At 52.7% G+C, this 23,642-nt stretch overlaps 13 protein-coding genes; 7 read left to right on the forward strand and 6 right to left on the reverse strand.

The window, feature by feature from the left end:
- Positions 1 to 1,383: 1,383 nt before the first annotated feature.
- Positions 1,384 to 1,986, forward strand: RCC_04323 (uncharacterized protein; the record flags this gene model as incomplete). Its single annotated transcript, XM_023769600.1, has 1 exon — positions 1,384 to 1,986. One exon carries the CDS (start codon positions 1,384 to 1,386, stop codon positions 1,984 to 1,986), a length of 603 nt encoding a protein of 200 aa, XP_023625368.1.
- A 981-nt stretch (positions 1,987 to 2,967) lies between these two features.
- RCC_04324 (uncharacterized protein) lies at positions 2,968 to 3,699 on the forward strand (the record flags this gene model as incomplete). The annotated part of the gene is made up of 1 exon (XM_023769601.1): positions 2,968 to 3,699. One exon carries the CDS (start codon positions 2,968 to 2,970, stop codon positions 3,697 to 3,699), a length of 732 nt encoding a protein of 243 aa, XP_023625369.1.
- Positions 3,700 to 4,614: 915 nt separating this feature from the next.
- On the forward strand, positions 4,615 to 5,326 carry RCC_04325 (probable Endo-1,4-beta-xylanase A; the record flags this gene model as incomplete). XM_023769602.1 has 2 exons in its annotated part: positions 4,615 to 4,853; positions 4,924 to 5,326. 2 exons carry the CDS (start codon positions 4,615 to 4,617, stop codon positions 5,324 to 5,326), a joined length of 642 nt encoding a protein of 213 aa, XP_023625370.1.
- Positions 5,327 to 5,478: 152 nt separating this feature from the next.
- Positions 5,479 to 6,932, reverse strand: RCC_04326 (related to Ribosome biogenesis protein ytm1; the record flags this gene model as incomplete). XM_023769603.1 has 2 exons in its annotated part: positions 5,479 to 6,767; positions 6,821 to 6,932. 2 exons carry the CDS (start codon positions 6,930 to 6,932, stop codon positions 5,479 to 5,481), a joined length of 1,401 nt encoding a protein of 466 aa, XP_023625371.1.
- A 539-nt stretch (positions 6,933 to 7,471) lies between these two features.
- Positions 7,472 to 8,599, forward strand: RCC_04327 (uncharacterized protein; the record flags this gene model as incomplete). Its single annotated transcript, XM_023769604.1, has 1 exon — positions 7,472 to 8,599. The coding sequence occupies one exon, from the start codon at positions 7,472 to 7,474 to the stop codon at positions 8,597 to 8,599; it is 1,128 nt and encodes a 375-aa protein (XP_023625372.1).
- Positions 8,600 to 8,828: 229 nt separating this feature from the next.
- RCC_04328 (uncharacterized protein) lies at positions 8,829 to 9,511 on the reverse strand (the record flags this gene model as incomplete). XM_023769605.1 has 2 exons in its annotated part: positions 8,829 to 9,198; positions 9,255 to 9,511. 2 exons carry the CDS (start codon positions 9,509 to 9,511, stop codon positions 8,829 to 8,831), a joined length of 627 nt encoding a protein of 208 aa, XP_023625373.1.
- Positions 9,512 to 10,296: 785 nt separating this feature from the next.
- Positions 10,297 to 10,866, reverse strand: RCC_04329 (uncharacterized protein; the record flags this gene model as incomplete). Its single annotated transcript, XM_023769606.1, has 1 exon — positions 10,297 to 10,866. One exon carries the CDS (start codon positions 10,864 to 10,866, stop codon positions 10,297 to 10,299), a length of 570 nt encoding a protein of 189 aa, XP_023625374.1.
- Positions 10,867 to 11,443: 577 nt separating this feature from the next.
- Positions 11,444 to 12,765, forward strand: RCC_04330 (probable carboxy-cis,cis-muconate cyclase; the record flags this gene model as incomplete). XM_023769607.1 has 5 exons in its annotated part: positions 11,444 to 11,472; positions 11,539 to 11,653; positions 11,706 to 11,814; positions 11,869 to 12,137; positions 12,199 to 12,765. The coding sequence occupies 5 exons, from the start codon at positions 11,444 to 11,446 to the stop codon at positions 12,763 to 12,765; spliced, it is 1,089 nt and encodes a 362-aa protein (XP_023625375.1).
- Positions 12,766 to 12,814: 49 nt separating this feature from the next.
- Positions 12,815 to 13,888, reverse strand: RCC_04331 (uncharacterized protein; the record flags this gene model as incomplete). XM_023769608.1 has 2 exons in its annotated part: positions 12,815 to 13,641; positions 13,702 to 13,888. 2 exons carry the CDS (start codon positions 13,886 to 13,888, stop codon positions 12,815 to 12,817), a joined length of 1,014 nt encoding a protein of 337 aa, XP_023625376.1.
- Positions 13,889 to 14,039: 151 nt separating this feature from the next.
- Positions 14,040 to 15,585, reverse strand: RCC_04332 (uncharacterized protein; the record flags this gene model as incomplete). XM_023769609.1 has 2 exons in its annotated part: positions 14,040 to 15,019; positions 15,090 to 15,585. 2 exons carry the CDS (start codon positions 15,583 to 15,585, stop codon positions 14,040 to 14,042), a joined length of 1,476 nt encoding a protein of 491 aa, XP_023625377.1.
- A 283-nt stretch (positions 15,586 to 15,868) lies between these two features.
- RCC_04333 (related to cell division control protein CDC18+) lies at positions 15,869 to 17,707 on the forward strand (the record flags this gene model as incomplete). The annotated part of the gene is made up of 1 exon (XM_023769610.1): positions 15,869 to 17,707. One exon carries the CDS (start codon positions 15,869 to 15,871, stop codon positions 17,705 to 17,707), a length of 1,839 nt encoding a protein of 612 aa, XP_023625378.1.
- A 1,054-nt stretch (positions 17,708 to 18,761) lies between these two features.
- RCC_04334 (uncharacterized protein) lies at positions 18,762 to 19,961 on the forward strand (the record flags this gene model as incomplete). XM_023769611.1 has 3 exons in its annotated part: positions 18,762 to 18,937; positions 19,014 to 19,432; positions 19,501 to 19,961. 3 exons carry the CDS (start codon positions 18,762 to 18,764, stop codon positions 19,959 to 19,961), a joined length of 1,056 nt encoding a protein of 351 aa, XP_023625379.1.
- Positions 19,962 to 20,707: 746 nt separating this feature from the next.
- Positions 20,708 to 22,383, reverse strand: RCC_04335 (uncharacterized protein; the record flags this gene model as incomplete). XM_023769612.1 has 2 exons in its annotated part: positions 20,708 to 21,811; positions 21,868 to 22,383. The coding sequence occupies 2 exons, from the start codon at positions 22,381 to 22,383 to the stop codon at positions 20,708 to 20,710; spliced, it is 1,620 nt and encodes a 539-aa protein (XP_023625380.1).
- Between the last annotated feature and the right edge of the window lie 1,259 nt (positions 22,384 to 23,642).

A 23,642-nucleotide genomic window follows, 5' to 3' on the forward strand; every position in this document is an offset into this window, starting at 1 on the left:
ATCTATCGATTAGGACTATATCTATATACTAGATAAAGAGGCTATATTAGAAGCGCCCGTACAATAACTAAAAATCACCGCTAACCTCTCGGAACAGTTATGTTCCGAGGTAGCGTAAGTAGTGTACCTTAGTTCTACTAAAAAAAGATTATTGCAGAGTTGTCGCTAAAAGCGCACCGTAGTCAGGGCGTCCTGCTCTAGTAACAAGTCAGCAAACCAAATGTCGGACGCTAGACTAACGAACAGCCGGCTTACCGAGAAGATCGTTGCAAACGTTACATCATCCCTCCGAATCACTACATGGACTTCCCGCTATCTTCAGGCGTTGTTGATCGCCTCTGGACTTGCGCAGTAAGGTATCCCATGGTGCATAGCCGGCGGGGAGATCGGACCCCGAATCCAAGAATCCAAGGTATCCAAGGTATCCAAGGTGTCCAAGCAGGCACTAAGCCTTCTTCAATCGCATCTGGCCGGGGAATATTACGAGACGTCCTTCGTGCCTCGAATTTGGAACGGGCTTTGATACGAGTGGCTCCAAAGGCATGACTTGCAATTCCCCTAGCTACGGAGTTCGGGACTCAACACATGTTACCGGAGATTTTATTTCAGATTACTCAGGGCGGCTTGTTCGAGTCGAAGCGTGAGGAGACAACTCCGACCACTAACAGTGTGGCTATATCGAACCTTGGGAGGTACCTCGAGGTAAGTTACCTGCTTACTTAAGCCCTAGGTATCTGACCACAATCATGGCTAGATTAACTTTGAAGGTAGACGGGGTTTGTCCATCTTTATTACAACGTAATAGTACTCATCACACTCTCGCCGATTTCTAGTGATGACAAGAAGCACTACACGCGGTGCCACGGATTCAACACATCCCGTTGTACCCTGCCGTCTTCACACAGGGGCTCCAAGAGCATATAACCCGAGTTCCACTCCTAACTGGAATGCTTAAATTAATTACCGATCTTGGAAGCTTTAAAAAACTTGGAGGTCCTTGGGTGCTCACTGCCTAGGTACTAAAGATCTTAGCAGTGAGATACACAACGCTTAAGGTGTACGCGTCTTTTACTAGTAGAGAACAATGCTTACCATCCTAGAGAGACTACTTTGTGATGAGTAACGCGCCGGGGCGGATTCTCCCTATTCCAGAGGACTACTGAGTATTCGGCCATGAGCTCTGCTATGGATGACCTCATTAATTCTCTTCGGGGCGGAATATGCCATAGAGCTCCGGAGCAATTGGAATGTATAAAGCATTCTCTGAATCCATCGAGAGAAAGAATCATCCAAAACATCAACCTCATCTTCACAACCACAACACAACATTCATTACCACCCCAAAACACCAACACAAAACCCCACAACACCAAAACCGCAACAATGAAGACCACCTGCATTCTCGCTATTGCCTCCACAGCCATGGCTGCTGCTCTCCCTCAGGCCGCCGCTCCGGCTACTGCGCCTTTCAGATTTGCTGGACTCACTCCCTCTCCCGGCAACGCCATTGACGGAGGCTCCGTTGAGGGCCAGAACGGTGTCCTCTACATTGGAAAGGACACCACCACCACTTGCGATGCCGCCAAGGAAAACTGCGAGACATTCGAGTCTGAGTTGACCAACTTCAGGTTCACACCTGGAAAGTTCACCCTCCAGCTTGACGCCCAGGTGCCCGGTGGCCAGAGAGTCTATGTCACCGGCTTTGACTACACCGGCAAGATCCCCGCCGGCTCTCTCCACTATACCAAGGCCAACCAGACCGGCAACGTCGGCCTGGCTGTCTTCGAGGGCTTCAACATCACTGGTGGAAACCTCCAGTTCGAGGGCAAGGGCTGGAAGTCCTGCCCCCTGAGCGCCTCCGACCAGACCGCTGGATGGACCATCTTGGCCGCTTCTCGCGCCAAGGCCAACGCGACCTGTGTCGATTTCATTTTCCAGGCCGACGAGCTCGCCGCTGATGCTCCTACTGCCTGGGCTTTCCTTTAGATGGTCATGACTTATGAGCATTCATGGCCGTGGCTGTTGACGTGCCAGGCATAATTTGTTGTATATATTTGGATTTTTTGGGAATGGTCCCTTTTTGGACCCGGGCATGGCATGATTTTATAGAGGGTTCATAGCATATATTGAAATTCATGTCTGATTTTTACGCTAAGCTGAATAAAGGGGCATTGAACTGGTCAAGTCAGTCTCCTACCACTTCCACGTCTCAAATCATCCACCATACTTTGTGAGGGGTTTTCAAGAGACGAACTTCCTAGCTTATTGCATTTGAGCTGGTATCTACGTTGTCGTGACTCGCAAAGGTGAACTTCTGTTCTCCATCGATCGAAACGGTGTTCAATGGGCATCACATCTCCWCAGAGTGGCGAGGTCGTACGACTCGATTCTGAGGAAAGATGCTCGGATGGTGATTTGGGTACTTTTTCTAATGCCTTCCAATCACGACTTGCCATCTTCTGGCACATCACCCCTTTTGTCGTTTCTGCTGATGTAAGGAACAGTGGCCACTGGGGAGGAGACGCTTGAAGAGTGGTGAGAGTATGGCGAACAGATGCTTCGTGCTCGACTATCTTCTTAAACCGTGATCGAGCACTGTCCGAGTATCGAATGTTCTTTCTTACAAGAAATATTTGTCGCACCATCGCAAAAACATTGGAGCGAATTCTGGAAAAAGGTCCGCTGACTGTGATATCAACCCTAGGTCACCAAAACCTCACACCTTGTCAACTTCTTCCCATCTTCCCCAACATCCATGGATATCTATATGAAACGGTACCCCAGGGAAAACGGTGGCTTTTCATTATGCTAGACCCATACAAGCCCTGAAAACTTCGGGAAGCTCATGTCGTAGCAGCCACGCACCTGGTTTGCATCACTCATACTAAAACCATATGAACCCCTTGGACATCTCGTCAGCCTCACGCTCTTGACACGACTCACATCGCCTTGACCGTCAACGGCGATATGCTTCTCGCGCTTCGGATCTGGCTCGGTGAGCACCTTTTTGGAATCATCGGAAACCCCAGTTTCCCGGCTGGATATCGCATCAGCCCGAAGCGTGTTGTCAAATGGCCCTGCGATGAGCCCGAAGTGGAGGGTCATCAGTTTGTCATCACAAATACGGATTTGCCTGTTCCACGTATCTACCGAACGCACAAATGGCGAGGTCATCTCGCCATCGAAATGGAATTCCTACCGCGTTGCACGACGCTCAAGCAGTGCTGGCATGAACTTTCGGAGAGGCAACGAGAGCAGATCGCAGACCAATTGAGTGGATACATCCAACAGCTTCGATCACTCGAGCCACCGCCGGCGCGGAGCGGCAGGGTCTCAGCCACGAACGGTGGAGCTTGTCGCGACATTCGCGTAGGCTCGGTGGAGTCGTTTGGTCCATTCGAGAACGTTTCCGCATTCCATTGCTGCTTGCGCGGCGGCGTCGAGCCAGATGCCGCGCAGGAGATCTTTGGCGAGAAAGTTGCCGATGTTCATCGTCGTCCTTATGGCATCCGCTTCACCCATGGTGATCTGGGTGTACAGAACATTCTCATCCGTGACGGACAAATAGTGGCCATTGTTGATTGGGAATGCTCAGGATGGTACCCGGAATATTGGGAATATACAAAGGCTCACTACAACAGTGTTCTGCTACCGGAAATTCTACGAAGTGCTCCGTCAGCGCATTCCGCGATACGATGACGAGCTCGCAGCAGAGCGTGCACTATGGCGATCGTTCGACCAACCGCTAGATGTTGTTAACTGATGGGCTCAGCCCGCACTCAGCACATGGCCCGAAATCGATCCTGATCTTTCTTTGGCAGCCCTCTCGCCATCAGGCCACTCCCCAAGGCCATTGGTTTACGTCCTTCTGCAGTGCAGGTTTCATGCCCGAGGTGTTAGTGACTGGTCGAAAGAGGTCGAAATCCAATCATATGCAGGAGAATGTTGCGAGTAAGGTGGGATTATACGTTGAAGATTTCCAAAAGCCTTGAACGTAGAAGGCACGCACATCGTGGACTGTGTCTAACCCCAACCTCCTTATCCTCCTCAACTCCATACACCTTGCTCTCCCCAATTTACTCCTGACCACGCTACTCCTCACCTGAGAAATCTTGCCGATGCTTATGTCGCAGCCACACGCCTTGTTCGACACATCTGACGGTCAGAGATATACTCATGAAATCCTTGGAAATCTTGCTTACAGACGCTTGTTCTGCAACCATAGGCTTGTTTTCGCACCACTCGCGACTTAGCGTGTTCGAGATATACATCCGAATCTCTTGGAGACTTCGCTTACAGAAGCTTGTGTCGCGATCCCAAGCTTGTTCGCACTACTCGCTGTTAGAAGCGACAGTCTCGAAGCTATGCACTGGAGCTAAGCCAGGGTGGTATATGTCGACAGCATCAAGGCGTATTTTCCCACCAATGAGCCCCTCCGAAGTGGGATGAATCGAAAACACAATGGAAGTGGAGTAGAAGAGGCCCAATGTCGATGATGAAGATGCAGCGCATCGATCGTCGGGGTAGATTTATAAGGAAGTCTTCTCCCTCCTGTTGGCCCTCATCAGCTTAGGTTTCTTCCATCGAGCGAACTCCTCCATCACGACAGTCAGAATGCTGCTCCTCACCACTCTCCTCAGCTTCCTAGCTTACACTTGCATCATCAACGCTGGACCCATCCCCGACGCCCAACCCGAACTGATCGTTCGTCAAAACGGTCTCGACTTTGTCCAAAACTACAACGGCAATGCTGCCAACTTCAAATCCAACCAGGCAGCGGGCACCTACTCTGCCCAATGGAATGGCAACACCGACTTTGTCGTAGGACTAGGCTGGAAGACTGGCGCAGCTCGGTAAGTCGTTCCCTTCTCTTCCCCTCCTACAAAAAGTTTCGCGACAGCATCTAATGCCTGCCATTTCCAGCACCATCAAGTACTCAGCAACCTACTCAGCCTCGGGCTCCGGCTCCTACCTAGCCGTATACGGCTGGGTGAATTCCCCACAAGCCGAATACTACATAGTAGAATCCTACGGCTCCTTCAACCCTTGCTCCAACGGCGTGACGCAACTCGGAAGCGTCACTTCCGATGGAGGCACCTATACCGTTTGTACGGATGTACGCACCAATCAGCCTTCCATTACGGGGACGAGTACTTTTACGCAGTATTGGAGTGTTAGACAAAGTCAGAGGACGGAGGGAAGTGTGACTGTTGGAAATCACTTTGCCGCGTGGGCGAAGCATGGGTTTGGGAGTTCGTATAATTTTCAGGTCTTGGCTGTTGAGGCTTTCTCGGGGAGTGGGACGGCTAGTGTGACGGTGTCGTAGGATGGAATCCAGTCGAGGAGATGGTTGTTGTTGTTGGGAGAGTTGGGACTTGGACGGTACAGCAGGACTGGACCGTAAGACACTCGTTTGAAGATTACCTGAGAAGAGAAATTGAGTTCTGCCACAAGTTTTCTCTGCATACTTACTCGCACTCAGACTCCGGGACTCCGATTTACCTGCACCCGCTTGTCTTTGCCTCCACTGACAATCCCCACCTCCTCATCCCACTCAACTCCATACACCGTGCTCTCACCTCCTTGCTCCTGCTTCTTACCCTCCACACTTACTCTCTCAACAACATACACCGCCTTTGCCACCTGCCCACCTCCCGCCTCCTGTGTCGTGGATCGAATGTCCCAGATCCTACACGTGCTGTCGTCGCTCCCGGAAACGAATTGATATTCATTGGTAGGATTTCTGGCGATCGACCGAATCCAGTTTGTGTGTCCCAAGCATTGCAAAGCGGAGACTTTCGTCGCCGAAGCACGGAGATCCACGAGATCGATATATCTTAGAGCACCTCCCGTGGCGATGAGGGAATGGGAAGGGAGATGACAGATGGCCATGAGAGATTGGTTCGTCGTCTTCGTGTCTACACAGCGAGAAGTCGTGAGGTCCCAGGTCTTGACGCTGTGATCTAACGAAGCTGAATACGCTACTGTGGCATCTTTCTCGTCAAAGGTCACAGCGCGCACGTCTTGAGTGTGAGATTTCAGGAGTGAAAGAGGACCACGAGTGGCGGTCTCAATACTAGAGGTGGAAATCTTGCGGCGCTTGTTTGTGCTGGTTGGTGCGGCGATTTCTGGAGCAGGTGGCGCTTCACTCTTCTTCGTGGACCAGAGACCCACGGTATGGTCGGCGGATGCCGTGAGGATTCGAGAGGAGGGCGCATGGACGGCGAGGTTGTCGATGAGTGATTTGTGGCCTATCAGCTCAAGTTTAGGCTTGAGGGTTCCGGAGCCTTCGGTGAGGCCATCAGTGTAGTCCCAAATGTGCACCGATTTGTCAGTTCCGGCAGATACGACTTGTGTTGGCGAGAGGAATCTGGCGGTATGGATCGACCCTCTATGCCAGTTTCCCGTCGCTATGACTTCTTGGCTGGTGTTCCAGATCCTGAGAGATCCATCAAAAGAGCCCGACAAAAGTCTGGACTGGATGGGAGAGGATGATTTCGTCCATTTTGCGGCCTTGGAGGAAGATGAGAGGATGTCGACGGTTGATATCCAGTCGTCCTGCTCATACGAGGCGATGTGAAGCGGAGGTACCAGGGCCTTGACATACTCAATGTTGAGTGTTGTTTCCGCCGAGATTCCATTTTGAGTGAGAAATTCATCGAGAGAGGTGCGAAGAAATTGGCCATTGATCAGGAACTCCAATGGAATCGGCCTTTCCGTCTCTAGCAGGCGGTTGACCAGGGTGGAGAGCTGATATCGCTTGAGATCTAGGAAAGGATTAGGTGATGATGCTCCCAATTGATGGAAAAGTTGGACCAACCGGTAGATACCAAGATCGGGCCCGTCTCCTGCGGCAATTCGATCGCTCCATCCTTAGACTTGAGATGAATTCTCACCTGCGTCGAGTGATGGGTTGCAGCTTGTTCGGCCATTGTGAAATGCGATGCGCCGATTGCCTCTTTTCCTTTTCCCTTTCCTTGGATGATGTTCTGAAATCTCGAAATATTTCGAGTCCCGGTCGGCGATCGGCACATCCGACATCCGACCCTTCCCGTCGGTTAGCGTGCTCCGGAGCCAGTCAGCATGGCCGCAATCACATGAAAGTCCGCTGATGTCACGTTGCGCATGGGGGTTCCACTCTTTGAAGTTTGCACCGGGCGAGTCACATGTACGTGATGTGATGCGTGCCGACTGCCCCTCTTACTCCCCCTCCTCCTTGACGTTGTGTTTACTTTGACATTCGTTCCTCTCATCTTCCATTCTCTCGTCTTGCCTGCTCATAAAGGCATTTGCAAACGGAACAACATCGGTGCGAGCCGAGACGCTAGCGACTAGCGACAGCGACAGCGTCAGGAACAATCCCAATTCAGCCGAAGGACGCGAGAAAGTGAGGTCAGACGACAACGACAGAAGAGAGCAGTCTCTGGCACTCCAGTCCAGCATCCCCCAAAAACATCTTCCACCACCAGCCATGTCTCATCCTGCGGCGCACAGCTTCGACGAGGAGCCTCTGGAGCTGAAACCTCGCCCTCGCCGTCCTTTTGAGCTCTCCTCGGACCCACCGACACCTACCAACGACTCGCCCAATGCGAATACATTTCCCCCTTCAATGGACTTCAAGGAGGGCAGCACTCCCTCTCGAAACCGCAGTTTCCTGAACCTCACATCCTCGACCCTCTTCGGCATCTACTCTCCTTCAGATTTGGGTACAGACACCACATCTGCCACTCCCATTGGCGACGGAACCCAGACACCCGTGGATCGTCGATCCTTCGATTTCACCCGCAGCGACAAGAGTCGAAACGCTCTCCCGAGTGCCGCCTTCACCAAGACCTCGAATGGGAAAATCACACGTCGGGACACAAACTCGCGTCCTCGACCACTGACAAGAAAAAAGACCTTTACAAACTTCGTCCTACCCACCACAGCTCGTCTTGCCACGCTGTTCGTGGTGGGAGGGCTCTATGGAAGTCTGATCTCGCATCTACATGACGCACAACATCTTGCACCCACCGCCGTGGCGTTGGATCGGCAGAATTGGCCGTATTACATCGTTTGGGGACTCATTGCGGTCGTGTTGGGAGAGGCACTACCTTGGGCGGATATGCTGTGGGCGGAGGATGATGATGAAGATGTGATGGAGGACGAGACAAATGCGAATGCAACACGAGGGCGAAGACGGGACAGCTGGCTGGATGCTGTGCGCTCCCTCGGCCTGTTCGTGGGGATTGCATTTGCTATCAGAAAGTTGCCGTGGCAGAGCACACTCCAGCTGAGCTTGACACTCGCATTGACTGGACCAGCGGTGTGGTATCTTATCGACCGGAGCCCGCCCGCCTTCTTACTCAGCTCCGTCGTGGCGCTTGGTGGGACGGTGCTGACGCTGGCTATCAACCCTAGCTTGCTGCCAAGCCCCAATCCGAGGGAGTTGCTGGAGGGTGTCCTCAGGAATGGGACGACAAGAGGAGATGATTTGGTTCTTGGAGTTTTCAGGACGGATAGCGTTGGCGTTGCTACATGGATTGCAAGCGTATTGTTTGTCAGTGCCGTGTGCTTTGGGAATGTGGGAAGGAGGCTGGCGAGCAAGAGGGAAGTGTAGAGTTGGGCTTTGGGATCATGGACGGGAGTGTCGCGGTATGTAGCATTACATGTGTCTGCCATGCGCCATCAGTCGCTGACATGGGAAGCAAGGTCATTCCTCTCTCATTTCTCATGCAGCGTGTTGGAGTAACAGCGTGTTGAAGTACCAGCGACCCACCGAATGGCTCACGTTTGCGTGGCTGTCAGCACATCATTCCTCCATGTCCTTTGTTCCCGCAGGATCAGTCCTACGTTCGCACAAAATCAACCCTCTTTGGCCCTTCAATCTCCTCCTTCTCCACATCCGCATCCATCGCCTCATCGCCCTTCTCCTCCAAAAATCCACCACCCGCCGCGAGCACCCTCTGATAAAAGGCACGCATCAAGTCTCCATAAACCTCATCCCCACTCCTCCCATCGACTTGCACGGAGATCTCTCGATTCGTCGCACGAAAATACTTCATTGCCAATTTCCGGTCATTCGAAATAACAGACGCTTGTGTCAAATCATGCAGCCAGACAACGCATTTGACGTCTGAAATACCGCGCTCGCCTTGGAGACCCAGGAAGCGTGTGAAGGCGTCGATTGATTCCGGGTGGTCTGTCATGACGAATCGCCTGGCAATGTTAGTCGAGGGATGATACTGGAAGAATGAGGTGAGATGACGACAAACCGGTGGCCTTCTGCAACGAGCGCATCAATCTTCTTCCTCACAAGCCCGACGAGAAGCTTGCCCGGGATCTCGTGAATGCGGTCTTCATTCACGTATCGAGCTAGAGCTTCTGGGTGTAGCCATCCGAGCGACCCGGCTTTGTAGGCACCCACCGGATCGCTTTCCACAGATTTGGCGAGGGAGAGAATGTGCTCTCGGACTGAGAAATGATAGAGTCCGAAGTGAGAGGCAAGACGGGAGGCGACGAGAGATGTCATGGGGTAAAGAGGTGAAGACGGAGCCTCGCCGAAGAGTGCGATGATGGACAGAGGCGGGKTTGGAGGTGGTCTGTAAGATGTCAGTGGGATGAGAAGATGGAAAGGGAGGGGAATGGGTACGGGTTGATCGTCCTCTTCAGGTCAAAGCCCGGTGAAGTTAGATTCAAGTTCATGCTTGGCCAGGCGAGACGCGGCTGAATCGTGTGTTAGATCTGGTCGTCTAGAGGAAGTGGACAGTGAGAGGGCGCACCTCCAATCCAATCCAGCCGTACGTGCTCGTGGCTGGATTCCAGACCTTGGTGCGGTCAAACTCGAGCCAGCGGCTGTTGGTGATCTTCTTCGTTGCTGCCATGTCTGTGATGGCGGCGTATAAAAGGGTGTGAAGGTATGTATGTGGAGGGGATGGAAGGGAGGGGAAGGGAAGTTGAAGACGGAGATGTAGTGCCGTGAAGTCGAGTGAAGTGAATAATTTTCTGTGGAGCGCTTGCTCGTGCTTTCTGCATCTGCATCGCCTTCCTTGCGATGTTTGCCTGAAGCCTCTAGATCTAGATCTACTCGGATCGGCGTCTCCAAGAATCGAATTCGTCAATCATGTCGGATGTCTTGCACCCTCTCTTCTTCTTCATCTTCTTCTGCATCCTTTCGTAAGTACTATGTCAATCTTTCAAGCCATTCAAGTCGTAACAGCGTATACGCAATCGTCAACACTGCAGCAGTGATCCCGTCCTGTCTCGTCCTGTCTGTCATTTTCCTCCCCCGCCCTGCCTTTCTTCTCTTCCTCTCACTCACAGAAACATCTTCGCAACACTCAACAATCCTCCCGCGTTCTCCATCCATCCTCCACCCTCTCCACCCCCTCCATACCCCGCACTGCCATAGTATCCTCCGCCACCTCTCCGAGCTCCACCATCCATCATTCCCATGGGCAGTCGAACCCCAAACTGCTTCAACAATCCTCCGACCGCGCCTCCAGCGCTTAACAACGGCACCACTACCGCAAAGAATGCCTTTACGGGATGCCTCCTCGCATAAACCCACAACTCTTTGATCATGCGCTGCAATCTATGCACGAGATACGTAATGTATCCATCTCGTGGTCGGCGTTTGTAATAACTGGACGAGCCGCCCGAGGAGAAGACTCCACGAGAAGAGTTCCCGCCACCGAAGAAGGAAGCTCCAGAGGCTGGGCGGGCATGGTGTGCGTTGGACGAGGAGTTTGCGCCAGGCCGGACGAATGCGCCGCCGCCGCCTCGAGAGGAGCGGGCGGGTGAGGCGCCACGAGAGTGAGAGCCACCACCGCCGTGGTATGAGGAGGAGCGAGGAGCGAGATAATCGGCGCTGTCGAAAAGGCCCATGTTGACGGTTGGAGGTGTGTGAGGGGTGGATTATGCGCTCCAATGGTGACTGTCCACGTAGGATGTGCAAGAGAGGATTTGCGCTGCGCAGGATAGGCGAGGTGGGAGTCCCAATGCTTGGAATATCCCTCGTCTAATATATACGAAACGACAATGGAGAATTCTTTGCAAGACTTTGCCAACGATCAAGTCGTCGTGTTGTTGTCGACAACAAGCTCACCGACTCAAGACAACCTACCTTCCATGAACCCTCTCTCCACGACCCTGACCCTGCAGCGCGTGGCGGGAAGAAGATATGGTTGGAGGTACCTTGCGCCACCATCCCTCTCCAGGAAAGGTCGCCAAACCTTCCCCAACGCACGAGCTTTGCGAGCTTTGACATGGTTCTGCCTGTCTCGGGAGTGAAATGCGGGTAAGAGTTTACGCTCCATACATAACTGGCTGAGGGACTTGCCATGTCGTCGAATTCGGTGAACATTGCCCGAGAAAGCCGTTGTGCATGCTGCGTTTGGGATCCTCGCTGTTTCGAAGAAACGTATTTGAACAGAAGATTTCTGGCTTGCCATATCGAGTCAGGATGAAGCACCATTTGATGATTGGGACGTGGTACGTATAGAAAGTCCTCTGATAGTGAGGTGTGGGCGAACATGTTGCTGAGCAAGGACTCTGTAGGACTCCACCAGGAGCCATCTTCACGGTACAATTTGATGATGAGCTTTTAAAGCTGGAACTGGTCAAGAGGACGGAGATTCCAGAGGACCAGCCCATCTCATGGATGACTTTTGATGTACATTGACCTCTACCAGCCTTGCTCGTTCAGGTACTAATATGAGATGTAGCATACACGAAAGAACATCTACGGAGCTGGGATGAAGAAATGGGGTTCCTACGCCGTGGAGTCTCCATCGAATATCGTACACCGCACATCTTTGGCAATGGGCGGACATCGTACGTCTGATCAATCCACAATTTGTTGACTACCTTGTCTGACAGCATTCATAGCAAAGGCGAATGAAGCAGACACGAAAACTCGGGCGATATTCGTTTTGGCAGCCCAGAAACCTCCTTACAACGTCTATGGAAACCCATTCTACGACTATGCGGGGTTCCTCAATGTCTTCAGCGTAGACTCCACCGGTGCTCTGGACAAGAACATCCAGAATGCGGAGCTAGATGAGCATTCCGCTATTCATGGAATGGTCTTTGATGCCGAGGAAGAATATCTCTACTCGGCTGATATGTGGGCCAACAAGACATGGTGTCACAAAAAGGTCCGTTTTCCCCTTCTATCCAATCTTCCTCACTCACATCAAATCTGACATTCTCTCCCAGGACTCCGAAACCGGCCAGCTCACCCTCGTAGGAAGTATCGACGCCCCATCTCCAGGCGACCATCCTCGATGGGTCGAAATCTCTCCTTCGGGGAAACATCTCTACGTCCTGATGGAAGCCGGAAATCGCCTGTGCATTTACACAATCGACCCTTCAACCCACATGCCAATCTACACAAACACCTCATACCCTCTCATCCCTCCCGGAATGGATACCTTCCACCCCAAGATGTACCGTTCGGATGTCGTCTTCCGTTCCCAAAGCGGCAACTACCTCTTCGCGACGTCTCGCTCAAACTCCCCTTCTTTGACGGGATACAATGCAGCCTTTAAGCTGGATGCAGAGGGTGGAGTGGAGAGGCAGATTTGCTTGAATCCGACTCCTACAAGCGGTGGACATAGCAATGCTGTGAGTCCGTGTCCGTGGAGTGATGAGTGGTTGGCGTTGTGTGATGATGWAAAGGGTTTCGTGGAGATTTATCGCTGGAATGAGGAGTTTCTGGGGAGGGTGGCGCATTTGGATATCAAGGAGCCGGGATTTGGAATGAATGCTATTTGGTATGATTGATTGAGCTGGTCGTGCCTGGCGGAGATTTTGGGATATAAGGCGAGATTATTCAGTGGTAGGTGATCCGTGGACGGTCTCCTCTATTCTTCCGTCGAATTTGTGCTTGCTGTTTCTTCAATCTTAAACGCGCAATATCCCGCGCTGTGGGAGGAGCGAATCTATCTGTCGTGGGATCGAGACGGTCTTGAAAATGCCCTTTAATCCACGCGGCACCTTCTGCATTGTTGTTCCGTACTGCGAGGTCGAAAGTCCGCTGCAAGAAATGATTAAAGTATGCATTTGTACGTTGCTCTCTATATTGAGAATAGTGCACCTGCTTTGGATGTGCGTGGAGGAAATCGATGGCAAGGGTCTCCGTCGGCGTTTTTGGATGGCACATGGCTAGAGAAGCCATGTTGACGGGACGTGAACATGAGCGATCGGTCGTCCACTTCGCGAATTTTTCGAACAATTCGACGTCTGTGTTGCCATCAAGATTGTCACGAAGCGCGGRGGCACAATGGTTTGCGGCTGCCTGTAGCGACACGATGGAGGGATCAAAGCGGGGCGCATTGCTTCCAGAGGAAAGTGTTTTGTAGTCCGCAATCGCGACGGCCTGCTTGTTTACAATGTGAAGCATGCAACGTAACATGCCGGACAAACCGGTGGTGAAGGTGGCGTAGAAACTATGGGCTTGAACCAGGCTTTCAAGTAGTTGGCCCCTCCAGACACTATAAGGGCCCTCCTCCGCCAATACTGATGTATCGGTGAGGGTGACAAATGCGAAGTCTATCACGAGATCCTCGAGACCCTCCAGTATCGCGTAGTAGCTCAGTCGGAACAGCGTGTTGCGGTCGAATACGACTATCAGTCTCCACAGTCTCTCATCACTCCACACTAAGACAATGTAACGTCAGAACAATTCAATAAACCGAGTCCCGAGTGGCATGTACGTACTGCATTTGAGTGCTAGAGCAGCGAGGCCAGCTCTGCCTTGTTCCTGGGCGAAGTCACGCCGGTACTTGCGAGGCAACGCAGCAGCTCTTTCATACTGTGTATCAAGGCAGAGTCGGATGACGTGCGGAGTCACTGTAGCGTCCTGCACAGCTTGGCGCAGAATCTCCTCGGGTTTGCTGTCAGGCATGGAGAGTGCCTTCTGGACGGAATGATCCGATGTTGAGAGTGGTCCTATGCCTCTGTCTCTGAGCTCGATGCTCGAGTCCCGACGTTTCAAGAGCAATCTTGCTTTTTGATACGATGCAATCCTTYCTTTGGTGAAGGCAGCCTGGATTGCATCATCCTGCGATGGAACGAGGTGCCGGTGGGGAGTGTTTACTCAATGCCCGCGAGGAGGCGGAGGAAAAGTGCCGGGTTTGGGGATTGACGTTGCATGGCAATTGCGCCCAGGTCGTCAGTCGTCGAGTCCTGGAAGGGCCGGTGGAAGGATGATCGGATGGACGGTATGCAGCAACACGCCTGATAAGAGGACTCTCCGTCTTTCTTGGCCATTCGGTCCGCTGTGTCTGGATTGTCTTTCGCTTTGCGATTCTGCTAGCCAAAATATCACGCTTTAGAGGGGCTACAAATCGGTCTGTCGCAGGGTCGAGACGCTCTCTGAAACGTCTCTTGATCCACTCGGCGTCGTTGACGTTGCCATTGTCCATCGCGACGTCGAATGTGCGCTGTAATAGATGGTTGTGGATCTCCCAATGTTTCGGGTTCGTTTTCGAGCTGCATCCATCCCATTCCCGTAGGAACTGGAGCGCAGTAGCCTCTGTGGGCGCTTGCGGATGGCAGAGCTGTAGTTTTGCCTTTGTAAAGATCCCGGAGGTCATTTCCAGTGGGGAGGCTAACATCTMAAGCCGCAATTGCACAAAATTGTCATATAACAGGCCATCGGTGCGGCCGCCAAGCTTGGCCCAGAGACTACCCTCGCAATAGGAAGCGGGCTTGTTGAGCGCAACAAGAGATGCTTGTTCAATGCTGACAGTCTTGCTCCTGTCTACCATCCGTTGCATGCAAGTGAGCATAGCATCGGCGCAATTTGCAGWGTCGAAAGCATCGTAAGCCATTATCAGCCTCAGGAGCAGCGTTCCCCTCCAGAAATTGTGCTTTCCAGGCCCAGCGAGCGGGGACGATTCATCGGCAATTGCGACAAAAGCCCACTCAATCACGTATTCTTCAAGCGATTCGAGAATGGCGTAGTAACATATTATAAACAGGGAATGCATATCGTTCATGACGAGCGTTGTCCACAGTTTCTCATCAGTCCACACTGTGCAAGAAGATTAGCGCTCTGAAAGCTTAGGCGGTGAGTGAAAGCAAGAGAAGGCCAGTCTACGTACAGACGCTGAGGAGCAGACGTGCAAAACCCTCGGCCTTTTGTTCGGCATGCAGTGCATGTCGGGTCTTACGAGGCAACTTTTCGACCTTCTCGTAGTGCTGCCGGAGACAGAGACGGATCACGTGGGGCGAGATGGTGGACTCCTGAATGGACTGGCGTAGTACCTCGATGGGGCTGCTGTCTTGTTGGCGAAGTCTCTTCTGGATGGCGATGTCGCTTGGGCTCAACGGCCCAAGGACTCTGTCACTGTGTTTAGTACAGGCATCGTGGCGAGAGAGATGGAGCAGGTCCTTCTTGAAGAGTGCCACGTTGTTCGGACTGCAGACGACCGGGACGATGTCGTTCTTGATGCCCGGAGAGTGCGACTTTGAGAAGCCATCTTGCGACGTCGAAGAAGACTTGGAGAACTGCCGGCTTTGACAGTTGATGGTGTGGATGAAGCCGGGCTGTTGAGGCTTGATGACGGATCGGCGAGCAATTGAAAGAGCAACGCGCATTATTAGAAGCAGGATACCTAGCCTTCCATGTATTTCCAGGCTCCGATGGACAACGACAAGACACGCGCCAAGTTACCTACAGTGGAACCAGCCCGGTTTGGATGGACGTGGAGTCATCTCCGGCGCGAATTTTGCATTTCGGCTGCGCCCGAAATTCGACGCGCTCGCGTCGCGCCTTCCGTTTCTCGTGTTTCTCTTCCTTCCCCGTCTCGTCAATCACACCTTCCACAACCACCGCTCGCACCTGCCCTCTCCCAAGTCCACCCAAACGGCAAGTGCAATCATGGTCACCACTACCTTGGGAAAGCGTCTCCGAAGTGCGGCAAGCACGAAACCATCAGCAATCGACGCGGGCAGGCGCATCTCACGCCAGACGAAATCGTCAACCCTCGACGCGAGTGACTCGGAAGCAGAAAACCAGAACCCCTTTGTTATACACCGCCAGAATGGCGAGGATGGATCGGATGCAGCAGAGGAGGAGCGGCCGATCAAGAAGACGCGAACGTCCCGATCGACCACTACTGTCCCGGCGAAACATGGTGCGGCGGAGTCACGCGTTGAGATTGCTCCCTTCCGCGTGTCGAAAGCAGCGGCCGTCACAGCAACCCCGAAAACTCCCAGCAGACATCGCGATGCGCTTKCGAAGAAGGTGCAGGTTACACCGCGGCATCGAGCTTTGATCACTTCACCACGGACACCACACACGCCGTCGAATGGCGCGTCGGTGTATAATCAGGCGCGTCGACTTTTCGCGCGATGCTCCAATCCCGGCAAACTTGTGGGACGAGACGAAGAGAGATTGCAACTTTCCACCTTTATCAAGACTGCGATCGAGTCAGAATCTACCGKATGTCTGTATGTTTCTGGGCCTCCGGGGACAGGCAAGAGTGCGCTGTTGGACGAGGTGATACGCGAGCACACTGAGGGGGGCAATATCCCAGTATCAGTCGTGAATTGTATGAGCGTGCGGAATGCAAAGGATCTGAGCCAGAAGCTGGAAGACGATCTAGGACTGAAAGAGGATGCAGGCTTTGAATACCTACGGACGTGCTTCGTGCGGGAGAAAGCGCAAGACGATCGGAAATACCTCGTCGTGCTGGATGAGGTGGACCAGCTGGTGGATCTGGATCTGGCGCTTCTCTACAGCTTGTTCGAATGGTCGATGGCTCCAACATCACGACTGATCCTCATTGGAATTGCCAATGCTCTGGACCTCACAGACCGCTTCCTTCCACGATTAAAGTCTCGCAACCTCAAGCCGGAACTCCTCCCTTTCATGCCGTACAGCGCCACACAAATCGCCGAAGTCGTCACGAGCAAACTGAAGAGTCTGTCCACTACAGAGTCGCAGCATGTTCCATTCTTGCAGCCCGCTGCGATCCAATTCTGCGCGAAAAAGGTCGCAGCACAAACAGGAGAWCTCCGCAAAGCGTTTGACATCTGCCGGAGAGCGATTGATCTCATCGATCACGAGACGCGAGAGAAGGATATCAAGGTACAAGACAGCCCTTCCAAGACGCCTCTCATGGAGAATGTCAATCTTGCCTCGCCTATTTCACCTCGCAAGCAGACGGTCTACTCTCTAGAAACCGCCCCGAAAGCAACAATCGCACACATGGCAAAGGTCACAGCACAAGCCTTTAGCAATGGAGCGACACAACGACTCGCTGGACTCAACCTACAACAAAAAGCTGTACTCTGTGCCTTGGCAGCCCTGGAGAAACGGAAGCGCGAGACGCAAATCATGCGCGTGATGACTGCTACTCCATCCAAATCCAACACCAGCGCACCGTCCGTAAAGCAGCTTTTTGAAGCATACAGTGGTCTTTGCAAACGAGAGAATCTCTTTCACGCACTCTCCAGCGTTGAATTCCGCGATGTTGTCTCCGGGCTGGAGACGTTGAGCTTGGTCTCTGCAGTCGATGGCAAGACTGGCAGCTTTGTCCTCCCCACGACCCCGTCTCGCACCCCGGGGAGGCCCAAGAAGGATGCCTTTGRAGGAGCTGCGATTGGAGATGAGCGGAGAGTAGCGAGTGCTGTTGGTGTGAAGGAATTGAGCGCTGTATTGGAGGGACCTGGAGGCGAGCAATTACAGCTCATGCTTGAGGGGAATGGTGTCTGAAGAGATGGAATGATTGGTGTTCTGCAGACCTTGGGCTGCATAGGGGCGTTGTGATGAGCAGGGATGTCGGTCGGTCATGGGGTTTGTCTTTAGCGATGTCTTTAGCGATGTCTTTAGCGATGGCGTTTCGGGGAGTAAAGTGCTTGTGCTTGTGGCCCGTGTTGGATACAGTGGATGGCGGAAGACTTGTAGAACAATAGAAGCGAATTGATCAAGCCTGACCTATCGAATGGAAGACTGGATTTGCGAAGGTTCCATTCATCCTTGCTGGCCAAGAAGTCCAAGACCTTGCATTGCCATCGTTTAAGCGACTCCCATTTCGGTTGCATGTTGGAGGAGGCAATGTATGTAGGGGCATGCCGAAGAGAACACTGCTGTATACCACTGCCGTTCTCATACCACCAACCCAAACAATGTTCCCCATCATCAATCACTTCACCTCGCGGCCGTGACAAGACCTTCGTCATTCCTCCACCCACGTCGTCATTCGTCTGTGAAGTTACCTCATTCGGCTTATCCGTCTCACCTCGGGTTTCGGCAGCGGGAAGCCTGCGTCTTTGCAAAAGCTTGAAGCGCCATAATCCTGCTGGATCTTTTACGAGCCGGCCACCCACCGGTCACCACTCCCCATCAAAACGCTTTCTGGTCTGCAGCTTGCTCCATGGGCGACCAGACGCGGAGAAGACGGAGGAGCCGAGAGGGACACCCTGCACGGAGCATTTTCCTCTCTCGCTCTTTCTTTCGGGGGTTCGTACTCCACACGAACCGTGCGGGAGATCCTCCTCTATCCTCCATTGGATTAGCGGGCCGAACAAGAAGGCGCAGATTGTGGACGGTAAGCGTTAAGTTAGGCGCACCGTAGAAGCCATCTCTTGTTCTCTCTCTCATACTAAACTGCTGCCTGCGACGCTGGAAAGAGGGTGGATGATAGTCGACTTCACTTCACTTTTCCTTCTTCTTTTGATTGAGCGTGCTTTGAGCGGAATTTGAAGCGAAATATCACCACAGACCATCCACGCGATATCCTAGTACCTTGAGAAAAATGGCGGGAAAGATGGCAGAAAAGACAGCAACGCGCGATTCGGCGGTGGAGAATGGCGATGGATCCTTCTCCAGCACCACCAAGACCCGACAGACCAAAGGCCAAAAAGCCAAGGCGCATTGCGGAAGATTCTGGTGGATCTATCTCATCGCCCTCGTCATTGTGGTGCTCGTGGTCGTTTTGCCAATGTTTGTTTCCCCCCCACATTCCTCACCTCACCTCACCTCACCATTCCTTCCTTCACTTCTAACAAACCACTCCCAGAATCTTCGTCGCCTACCCCAAACTCGCACGGGAGGGCGTCGCAAATTCAGAATTAGTTCCCACCCGCGAAGCCTTTCTCAACCCAGCTCCGGATTCGTTTGACTTGGAATTGGACACCATTCTCCTCTCGGATTCGAAATTCCATCCTACTTTGGATCCCTTCAATGGATCTCTCTACTTGGACGGTAGCGAGTCGCCGTTTGCATACATCAATGTCCCGGAAATCAAAGCAAAGAACGGAACCGTGGCGCATGTGGCGCAGAGAGTCCAGGTTGCCGATCAGATGCAGTTTCAAAACTACTGCATCACAGCGCTGAGCAGTGAGACGTACACGTTGAGATTGAAGGGCAAGGGAAGCTTGAAGCAGGGTTCCCTTCAATCCGTCAGTGTCAACTACGACCAGCCTGTGGAGTCGAAAGGTACGCATTCGCAGCCTCAACTCTCCCACAAAATGTATTTCAAGCTGACTTTCGATGCTTGATGACAGGTCTCAACGGCTTCAAAGGCCTAGCAATCACCTCCTTCTTCCTCCAATCCTCAGGTCTCCCCGCAGGATTCAACGCCAACGGCACAGTCCTCGTTCCCAACCCCTCCGTCTTGACCCTCGCAGTCGGCGACGCTTCCTTCAAAATCTCCGTGGACGGCACAGCCATTGCCAACGCCACCATCCCGGATCTAACTCTCACCCCTGGAAATAACACCTACCCCATCAACGTCCAGAGCGACATCATGGCCGTGACGGGAATTTTGTCGGATCCGAGATTTCAGTGTGGAATGCTACCCGTTGATATCATTGGCGTGGAGAGTATTTATGATGGAAAACTTTTGCCGTATTTCACAGCTGCTTTGAAGCAGAATTCCGTGAGGACCATGCTCGATATCGTTCCCGCGCTGGAGAAGCAGGGTTTGGGAGAGTTGGTGCAGGGGAAGGAGTGTGTCGCCTCATAGGAAATTTTGCTCCGTGATGGTGTGTCTTAGATGCGGAAGATGTGTTCGAGAAGTATCAGCATTGCATTGCTGAGAGAGAGACAGACACAGAAAGAAGTAAGCATCGAGGTTAAGCTTGCGAAAGGCCAAGGCAAAGTGGAAGGATTGTACATAATAATTTTATACCCACCATTTCCTGAATGAAGAGAAGCGGTGTACAGTTCATAACTAGGTCTTTATATTTGTGTGTTTTTTGCAGTGCGTGTGAGTGTCTAGGTGGGGAGTTGCGACGGTACCTTGCTTTTCTCATGCTCTAGCTTGCTGCTTGATGATGTCGAGGTTGGGTGGGGTGATGGAGTAGATGAGGTTGGCTTCTTCGTTGGTGTATGTTTTCGGACGTGAGGCAAGGTCATGTTGTCTACTCCCTGCCCGATTCATAACTTGATATTGTGAGGAGCATGCAAGTACTCGTGTCTATTGGAGCATTGGTGAAAGTGCATATAATGGCGTGCATTCTGACGTGTCTATCGTATGTTCTCGCAATTTGAAAAGTCAGTTTCAAACCATCCAACCATCGAAACACGCAACGTGCAGTATATTGCCATCAAATCCATGCATTTAGTTCTGCATATATAGAAAGGAAACTCGTAAAGGTATAGAGCGATATATCATTAATTCCCCACCGTCGCCATGGACATCACATCCCACTACCCAAACCCTAACCCTCCAACCCGAATCTTGAACTCGCATTCCTCAACAAAGTTATCTCATCTTGAAGGGAAATTCATCCCACCGCCCCTCGCTTCAAATCCCGGGGACATGGGCGCTTCATAAGCACCGGGAATCGGAACGGAGTCGTATACTTGCTCTCCAGGCGCTACAGCTGCGAAATGCTCCTGTCGCACTTCCCGAGGAGCCTCTGCCATTAATGGGGATCTTTGATCCACCACRACGTCGGGGGAAGGCGTTCTTGAGCGTTCACGTTCTCTTGTCGTGACAGTCACGGGTTGGAAACCCATACTTTGTATTTTGGGCGTGGCGTTGGTGACGCGGATGGGAGGAGCTTGGAGTTTGAACGGTGCGGCAGGTTCGCGGGCTTTCTGCGAGGCGTCGACGTAGCGGACATCTCCGTTGCCTTCTTCCAGAGAGGGGCCGTGGGCGTAGTATTCCGTGGTTGGTGCTCTCCAGCCTCCATCGCGAGGAGACATGGGGCCGCCGGGAGTGTTGGGTGCGGATTGCGAGCGAAGTTGTGCGAGATACAAGTCTGATCGAGCGCGATCGCGAGCAGCCATGGACTTGCGCAGTCTTCGACGGGTCCAGAAGCGATAGAAGACGATGCCGTAGACTGCGATGACGATGACTTCGACTACGATTTCGATGATTGCGCAGACCAGACTCCAGTTTTGCAGGCGGCAGATGAGCTCATAGTCGACTTCGTTCTCGAAGAGAGATTTCCTCTGGTTGTTGACGCAGGCCCATCCCCACATGTCTTTGTTGTTGCCATTTGTTCGGGAGGTCTGCAAGACGGCTGCGCCAATAGCCCACATAATGACCGTGAAGATGAAGACTCCGACCGAGAATGCTGTAAAGTAGACGGCGGTCTTTTCGGCGCGTTTGTGGCCTCCTCGCCAGTAGTTGAAGAGGATGAAGGAGCACATTGCGAGGGAGATGCAAGCTATGACGAGGAGCATGATTTGTGGCCAGGTCTGTTGGCCTTTGGCCCAAGGTGGGAGGGAATTTCTCGGAGGCAGGGCTTTGGTGGCGTTGAAGATTGCAAAGGTGGAGGCGAGCATGCCGATTACGATGAGGGAGCAGGAGAAGGAGACGCCGCGGAGGAGGAACTTTGCCACGCGGACGCGGGTTTTGATTTTCTACAACCATACTGTCAGTGGGAGTGAGAGGAGAGGATTATTCCGACTGTGCCTACCAGATCTTTGACTTGCTCCTTGTCGGTATGCTGTTCGTGCTTCTCCAGAGCATGTTCTTCCCGGAATGTCGGACTGAGCATGGCTTCGAGATTCTTGGGCGGTGCTCCTGGAGTCTTCATGGCACTCTTCAATGCAGTCTTGGGGAAGGAAACCGACTTTGCAGTGAGCGGAGGTTCGTAATCGGTATTGGGCATCTCGACAGATTCATGCTTGTTGACGTAGCCGAAGCCAACATCCGAGACCTGGGGTTGCGCCATGTACGATCTCGAAGCTGGTTGCGACGTGAAATTGGCCTTTCCCGTGGTACTTGGCTCGATGGGGGAGTTTACAGCAGTGGCCTCTGCGAAACGTGCAGCGCGAGGAGACTTCAACGAAGGCGTTGTGACGATGGATAATGCTCGGGTTCGTGGATTGGGTGGAGTGGTGGTGGATGTTGATGTTGATGATGTCGAGTCGTCTGAGGCTGACCGTGCCCGCACGGCGTACTGTATTTTTGGTTTGTGACTATCTGACATGCTGTTGTCAGACGATGGCGTAGGGATATCCAGGATAGCGTCACACCAGACGAGCAAGATGAAAGGGAATAGAGGCCAGCTCTGGGATCGCGGACGAAAAGCAGAGAAGGATGGATGGATGGATGGATGAGATGTCAGAGACCAGCTGAGAAGGGAAGAAGTAGAGGGCGGCGAGTGGATATGCAACCCAACCAACAACCCTCAAGCAACATGCAGACGCAGATGCCGCTCCAGATGGGCGCCTCGCACGGACGCTGATCCCTCCCAGGCCCAGAGTGCCGGGCGGCTGCGGGATGTGTGTGGTGCGGTGTACTGTACATAGTCGGGAAGGAGGGATGATGTGTGCAAGACTCACCAAGATAGACGTGGCGGAAGTCGTCTGGGTGGTCTGATAGGTCGACCTTGGAGGAGCCACTACTGTCGCTGGAAATAGACGGGCCAAGCTGGCACGGGAGGAGTGGGAGTGGGAGGTGTACTGTAAGGTAACGTCTTTGTCGCGCAAGATGCCTGCTCGTCCACCGCCGTACAAAGTATCTCTCGTCAACCAGCGAGGACAGCACCGAAAATTGCCAGACAGACTGATGGAAAGACAGACAAACAGACGGATGGAAGAAAAGTGCAGAACAACCGTGGCGGAATCTCCTTCAATCCCAGACAGAACCTGCGTGTGGCCATCCATCTCTGCTGTTTACGCGCCGGGCGGCATCATTGGTGTGAGATGTGGTCGAGGCACATGCAGATGCGGAGAAGGTGCGATGGTGCATGATTCCCTCTCAGCCAATCATCTCGCCAAGACCGGTCTCGAAGCGCTTGCTGGGATTGTGGGAGTGGACATGTGCCGGGCGTGTCAAACCTTGTTCAACGACCAACCCAACTTTCTTCTTCAAGTTCCTTGCCTCGACCGACGGAATTCACGTGGGCGGGATGGTCACGGGCCCCGGGGAGCTGCACACTTGCTATAGATATACATGCATGTCTTGCAATGGACGACATGATGCCGGAGCTGGAGCCGCTTCCATCCGTATCCATAAGCCGACATCAGCCCGCTTCCTTCTCGACATGCTGTGTGATGTGGAATGATTTGAAGATGATTCATCACTCTCCATCACCAACCATGATGATGTGAGTCTTCACCCTGAAGACGATAGGTACGCACATGTCGTTCATCCGCAAAGGAACCAGCTCTCAGACCGAGCCTCTATCCGGGTGGAAGTCATGTCTATCCATTGCGACATCTCGATGATATTGAATGCAAATTT

Source organism: Ramularia collo-cygni, assembly GCF_900074925.1.
Source record: "Ramularia collo-cygni strain URUG2 genome assembly, contig: RCC_scaffold05, whole genome shotgun sequence".
NCBI lineage: Eukaryota > Fungi > Ascomycota > Dothideomycetes > Mycosphaerellales > Mycosphaerellaceae > Ramularia > Ramularia collo-cygni.